This window comes from Mixophyes fleayi, chromosome 1, assembly GCF_038048845.1.
Source record: "Mixophyes fleayi isolate aMixFle1 chromosome 1, aMixFle1.hap1, whole genome shotgun sequence".
Taxonomy (NCBI): domain Eukaryota; kingdom Metazoa; phylum Chordata; class Amphibia; order Anura; family Limnodynastidae; genus Mixophyes; species Mixophyes fleayi.
The window spans coordinates 179,163,157-179,170,063 of record NC_134402.1 but is presented as its reverse complement, the minus strand read 5'-3'; the positions used below and the strand labels follow the sequence as shown (position 1 = coordinate 179,170,063).

The following is a 6,907-nucleotide window of genomic DNA, read 5'->3' as shown; positions in this document are numbered from 1 at the left end:
CATACTTGTTCTTGACTATCAGTTGTTATCCTGCATATCCACTTTGGACAAGCCTCTCTACTCAGCAGCGGTATACATACCCGCTATAGACTATTAGCTGTGACGCTGCATATCTGTTTGGGACTAGCTCCTCTGCTCTCCAATTGTATTCATACAGTTATAGACTCTTATCACTCCTCCACTTATCCGCACCTGGACAAGTCCTCACCTCCTAGCAGTGGTACAACTTGCTATATGCAGACCACAGACTCTCCCGCTACCTACCTGCACCTGGACAAGTCTTCCCTTCACAGCAGTGGTACAACTTGCTTTACGCAGACCACTGTCTCTCCCGCTACCTACCTGCATCTGGACAAGTCTTCTCATCACAGCAGTGGTACAACTTGCTATACGCAGACCACTGACTCTCCCGCTACCTACCTGCACCTGGACAAGTCTTCCCTTCACAGCAGTGGTACAACTTGCTATACGCAGACCACTGACTCTCCCGTTACCTACCTGCACCTGGACAAGTCTTCTCATCACAGCAGTGGTACAACTTGCTATCCGCAGACCACTGACTCTCCTGTTACCTCCCTTCACCTGTTCACGTCCACTCTGCTCCCCTTGGTTGAGACCTGCCTTTCCACTATAGCTGCAAGTCGCTGACTCTCCTACCAGTACAGCTGCAAGTCGCTGACTCTCCTACCAGTATAGCTGCAAGTCACTGACTCTCATCTATTCCATTGGCATTCTCTCTCCATCTGCTGTTATATACATTCCTACTATTCACCCTACTGCCCAGAGGACCGCTGTGTAAACCCCGCCCCTCTGGTAAGCATTATCAACTGGTGAATCCTGGGCAGAACTCCTAGTGCCCGTGACAACTGTCCAGTGACTGCAGTGTCCAGTGCCATGAGAGAATGAAATCCAATGGACAAAGAAGGTATGAACTATTGGGCTATTTTGAAAACATCAAACTATCTCCTGAATGCTTAGATGCATCTCAGCACTTTCTTAAAGAGGGCAGTGTTAGTATTCCAGGGAATTACGCCTCTTGTTTTCACCAGTTCCTTCCTCCAAGCTCAGCGTGAGTTGCCTTGTCTGGCTACATAACTTCCACCACCAATTAGACTCCTTACCATGTTTCACTTTCCAACATCCAAATAAAGATGCTGTGATTGATAATAATTGTTACTGCTTCCTGAAATACTGCATAAAGCTGATTACAGTGCTGCATTGATTTGCAGGACATTTTAAGACACATAATACTGCAATGTCTAAGTAAGTGCTGCTTGGTGAACCTTTTATTACACCTGCATTCTGATCCATTTGGAATTCTACATATAAGGTCTCTTGTTCTATGGTGTAAAATCTTACATGGACTTGTATTTTTATATTCTTGAATGAATACAATAGTGACAATATTTAAAAATAGGCATTTTAAATAATAAATAGAACTAAAATTGGTAGGCAAATACTTTTTTCCACCAAACTGTGTTTTTCACAAAAATTCACCTTGCACAGATGTGTAAACTAAATGGTTAGGGTGGAGGCTAATCATTTAATAGTGTGTGTGTGGAGGGGGGTATTAATTTATTGGTGCGGCAATTTATTTAATTGTGGGGCTATTCAATTAAATAATGGGATTATGGTACTGCATATCAATTTAACATGGGGTTACGGTGATATTAATTTAATGCTGCAGTGGTTTAGGTATATTAATTGAATGTCAGGGCATGTTGGTGGGAAATATTTTATCTAAAGCAATTAATCTAATGATGGGACTGGTTGGGGGGAAACAAATCCATTTATTAAAAGTGAATACTAATAAATAAATTTTAGACATTTAATTTATTGTCGGGGTTGGTCAAGGGGAAGGATGCCTAGAGTAGGTATCCCTTTTCCAAACAGGGGCCCAAAATTCCAGGAACCAGACAAGCAGCAACTGAATTTAAGAGACAGGAAGCAGGTAGAGAAAGCTGCAAGGACAGATAGGAGAAAGCTAGACAGTGTACCAAGTGTCCTGAATTCTGGTGAGGCAGTCCCTATTTTGGGTGACTATTTTGCTCAGCCAGGACTTTGTTCCAGCTGCTGGGACAGCTTCACACTGATTGTGAAAGGGGAGTTGTATGCACCTAATAGCAGTGCTTGCAACATTGTCCGTGTATTTGAAGTAGATGGAAAGGGGTCATAGAGCAGCCTAGAATTTGCTAAAAAAAATAGCTACTCCTGTTGCATGATGATAGCCACGTCCATTCTTGTAGCATGATGTGGATATCCTGCTTCAGAAATCTTGTGTTTGCCCGTGGATGCAGTTGGCTGGGGAAACTACATCCCCCCAGTAGCCATGGTGTTAGCAGGAAGTGAGAAGACGGATGAATTACAATCGGGAAAGCTGAGAGAGCGGTCTAGAGTAAAGTTTGTGGAGAGACAGATGCAGTAAAGTCTATGGAGAGTGAGTCTCAAGAACAGCAGTGGCAGAGAGAGATGGAGGGGCATAGTCCCTCTGAGGAGTTTGAGTTTACCTGCAGGAGTACCAGGAGAGCTCCTGTTGATAAACGTATAAGATTGGTTACTATATTCATCAAACTGTAAGTGGTGAGAAGCTGAGTCTTGTGAGAGATGCAGTGTAACCAACAAAAATACACTTACAAAATGCAGTACTATCTGTCACTATTAAGGTGCTTTTCATCAAAATTATGACTATATTACCAATGACCACTTGTCAGTGTCTGTAAGTCTTATTGTGTGGATAATAGGAACCCCAGCTGAGATCTTCCCTCAGAGACAGAGAATACCTGTGACAGGGAGAGAGGCCATTTTGTTTTCAGTACAAATTGAGTTGTTATAGTACTGCACCAGTGAGTACAGTCGAAGCCAGAAATTTACCTTATTCTTAAGTTCATACACTCTGGTTAAAAGCCATAGCACAGAGTCATCTTTATATATTTAGCAGTGGTTTGTTTACAGCTATTATTCATATAATCTAGAAGGTTCTGGAGACATTTATCCCAGCCAACAACATGCCAACCCTAGACTCAAATAGGCCGCATATGCGTCAGAACGCCCTTTACTGTACATGGCCTAAGTTAGTCAGCCCCTTCCCTTGACCGTTCCGCCTCTCAAGTCATAGGAAGTGCTAAGTGTGGTTTGTGACCGGACATGAATTGCATGCGCAAAGCTATTTCATACAAGATACATTATATAAATGGAGGTACATCTGAACATGAATCAGGCCCTTAGTGTGCAGTGCAAACAGATATCTCAATAATTTAGGTGCAAGATCATCTGAATTAAAATAAACTCTTTATTTCATCTTCCGTCTCACTCCAAAATTCTTCATGAATAGAAATATAATAGGATAGAGTAAGGTTGCAAACTTCTTTCCACATTCTCCTCCTGCACAATCTCTTAGACTGCTGGTGTAATTACAGACACAAAGGAGATCTTCTCTCTCTCTCCTCATGCTTCAGCAAATAATCTGCTTGATTTGTATAAACATCAAGTTACATACCAGGTTATCCTGGGCACTGTAGTTCCACATGTTCTCACATGTCTCAGCCTCTCCCTGTTCTCCATCTGCAGTCAATATTTTAGGCTGTCTGCTCCTGCTTTCAACACATGCAAGCTTTTCACAAACACTCAGTGCAACTTTAGTCCTTGCACTTATAACTGATCTCCCTTATCCAGTGCAGAGTCTCTTATGCAAAACTACTCTCTCAACTGCTGTCCATTGCTCATCTGCAGTAAGGATATCACACACAGCTGTTTGACTCCACTTAGGCTTTCACATTCTTGGGGTCTCCCCTTTTTCCTAAGGGTTATTCTCCAAATATGGGGACTTACACCCCTCTGTCCCAGGTCTCTGGCTGTCACACTCTCCACACATACTTCCCCTCTGCTCATAGTAGCCTTATGTTGCTAAGCAACTGTACCTAGTGCAGGGGTCACCCATTCAGTAGATGTGGGGGCTTTACATGTAGTAAAGCAATAAACCTACCAAGAGCCAGTTTTGCACTGGAAAATGTGGTCTGGATCGGAATTTCCCATTTACATTTTGACAGAATTAACCAGCACTCAATTAATGAATTGATGTAAAAAGCATACTAGATATAGACTAATTAATTAATTAATTCCAGCTTTAGTAAAATAGTAAATGGGAAATCCCAAAACAGACAAATGTCTGCATCATCAAATGGGTCACGATTGTTTGCCTATAAATGACACTACATTCTTTCACTGACATAATGGGTAATGGTGAGAGCACACAGCGCTGGAGAAGTAAAGGTGGAGCTCACTGAGCTTACTTCTGACAATGGCTGCTCTCCCCCAGGCCTGTCACACTGCCATTGTTCTGCTGTAACACATGTGCCTGGTTCCGATCCATCACTGGGCGTGTGAGTGGGCTGCACCACAACCTACGCTCTGCTGACAGCTCCCTTCTCTCCCAATGATGTGAGGCGGTGACGTAGCCGATGGGCTGGGTTCGGTATATAAAGCAGTGTCCGAAGCTCTCTGCCCATTGTTCCTCTTTTGAGACGAGGTAACTGGCGGCTTGTGGCAGTCTCTGCGTGCACTTTCAGGTGAGCGCGGCATCACATCCTGCTGGGGAGGGTTGGGCTCCTTTAATTGCATCTTATCATTAAGCGCTTAATCTCCAACTGATAGTGTGATTCCTACATTCTCTTGTTGATAATGCATGTGACTGAGAGGAAGTCTTGCGTCTGATTTTTCTATGGTGTACTTACAGTATTGTAGCAATATGCGATGTTTGTGATGGAAAAAAAAAATTACATGTTAATCATTTGGCATTTATCATGGCGCCCTTACCTGTGCACAAAACATCTGTATCAGCCATTTACCGCCCACGGTGCATTGCCGTGACTTATTGCTGGAGTGTCCGCTATATAGCGGATGGAGAGAGGCGCAGCTCCTGCCTCTACTTGTCCTGACCGCCCCCTCCTATTGCTGTTTTGCAGACCAGACATCCAAAATGGGAGACAAACCAGATCTGGGAGAAATCGACAAGTTCGATAAGTCCAAGCTGAAGAAGACCGAGACACAGGAGAAGAACACGTTGCCTACAAAAGAAAGTGAGAATTTAACCATTTAGTTACCGTTTCTGACACACCCTGCTTTATCTGTATGCCCCTCATTGGGGTGCAGCGTCACGTCCTACTTCCACTGTGCATGTGGGGTTTGCATCTTGGGGTTTATGTATTGCATATCAGTGAGGTTTTTTATTTTATATTTTTTTTTTTATATTAAAGATTTAACTTAATTTCATGTGGCTATTTTTTTGCAGCAATCGAGCAAGAAAAAAATAATTAATTTATACCTGAAACCTCCACACCCCAACAATGGCTTGAAGAAAATGCGGTCTCAACTGTGTTTTGGAGAATTAAATGCACTGTGAATGAAAAGGTTAACCAATCACATGTTGGACCATGGAATGCCAAAAAAATGAAAGGGAATTTTGTGTGTTAACTTGTCTTCCCTCTTGTTCACTGTTTGTTGAATGGAATAAAAACACTTTGTGCAATAAAATGCTCCTGGTTCTGTGCATTGACTTTAGGATTGCATAATGTTTGCAGGCCCAATCCCCCTTACATATAGGTGGTTGAGGATGATTTGCAGTCTTTAAATTGGGGCTAACCTTGTTGGATTTTGTTTTAAACAAAACTGAAGGGTAAACACTGGTATCTTATTTTTAGTGTGGCGAGTCTTATTTATACTCCTTGGTAAGTACTGGTACATGTGGATCAACTGATAATTTTATAGCCATGGTTCATAAGGCTGTTAATGGGGCATGAATTGTGTACCAGATCATGGGGAAAGTCATGAAAGATCTACAAAACATGCTATTGACCCTATGGTGTGTGTTTTAGAACTGGGACTATAAAGATCTTAAATGGATTTGTGAACAAAACTTGTTATACTGTTGATTTACCAATGCTGAAATGGTATATTTGACTTTTGTGGGGGCAGTTTAATAGTGTTGGGATCTCAAACCAGCAATACACTGCATTGTATAGGAGCTATGTAATAAAGAATGAGCCCTACATGTAACCACTTGCAATAAATTCCATTGCTGGGAGGCTCATTTTAAACAGTTGGACAAACTAGTAGCTCATCCATTGTGAAATCTTATGCACCTCATTGCAGCTGTAGGCATACTGCCTGCAACTGATCATTGATCTGTAGGGGGTGTGCTAAATGTGTACCCACTGACATCTTCCATTAGAAGAGACCGAAGAGTGTTTAGGTCTTGTTTGTGCATAACATAGGCAAATGTTAAAGGTGTGTTAGCCTCTTATGCACTCTTATTGGGGGGATGGGTTTGAATTGATACTATGACTACACTAAAGGGTGTGAATGACAAATTTGGCAAAGGTGTGCTAAAATACCATTAAACTATAAATATATATATATATATATAGATATATATTTTTTTTTTTTTTGTAAAGCCTTCCAGTAATAGGATAGCATCTGCCTTTATTGGTATAAGGGCTGTAATGTTAACAAATTGATGGTTCTCTAACACTAGAGCTAGCAGTAATATGTTGGGAGTTAATATCTCAAAACCACAACATCACATGTATTGTTGAACAATAAAAATACACTGCTATTGAGGGTAATATTCAAGCCTGTAAATACATAGAGGCTATGGTTTAAATACAGTCAGGGAGGAGGCTGTTACTGGGTAGGTGCAATTTGCACAAGGGTACATGTTGGCAAATCTTGCTCTAGCAAACTTCAGCTGCAGGTAAAAGATCAAACTGCTGAAGGGAAGTTGGTGCCCATTGTAACAGGAGAGGAAGTGGTCAATGGACAGCAGCCTTGAGTGGTTTCACACAGCAGCTAGAGAAACATCCATAAGATGAATTGCTTCTTTTAGTGGTCTGTTAAAGTGAATAGAAGACAC

The 6,907-nt window shown here is 41.8% G+C and overlaps 1 protein-coding gene across 1 annotated transcript; it reads left to right on the top strand.

The window, feature by feature from the left end:
• The first annotated feature begins 4,459 nt into the window (after positions 1-4,459).
• On the top strand, positions 4,460-5,529 carry TMSB10 (thymosin beta 10). Its single transcript, XM_075189786.1, has 3 exons — positions 4,460-4,565; positions 4,962-5,075; positions 5,288-5,529. Exons 2-3 carry the CDS (start codon positions 4,976-4,978, stop codon positions 5,311-5,313), a joined length of 126 nt encoding a protein of 41 aa, XP_075045887.1. The 5' UTR covers positions 4,460-4,565; positions 4,962-4,975; the 3' UTR covers positions 5,314-5,529.
• The last annotated feature ends 1,378 nt before the right edge of the window (positions 5,530-6,907 follow it).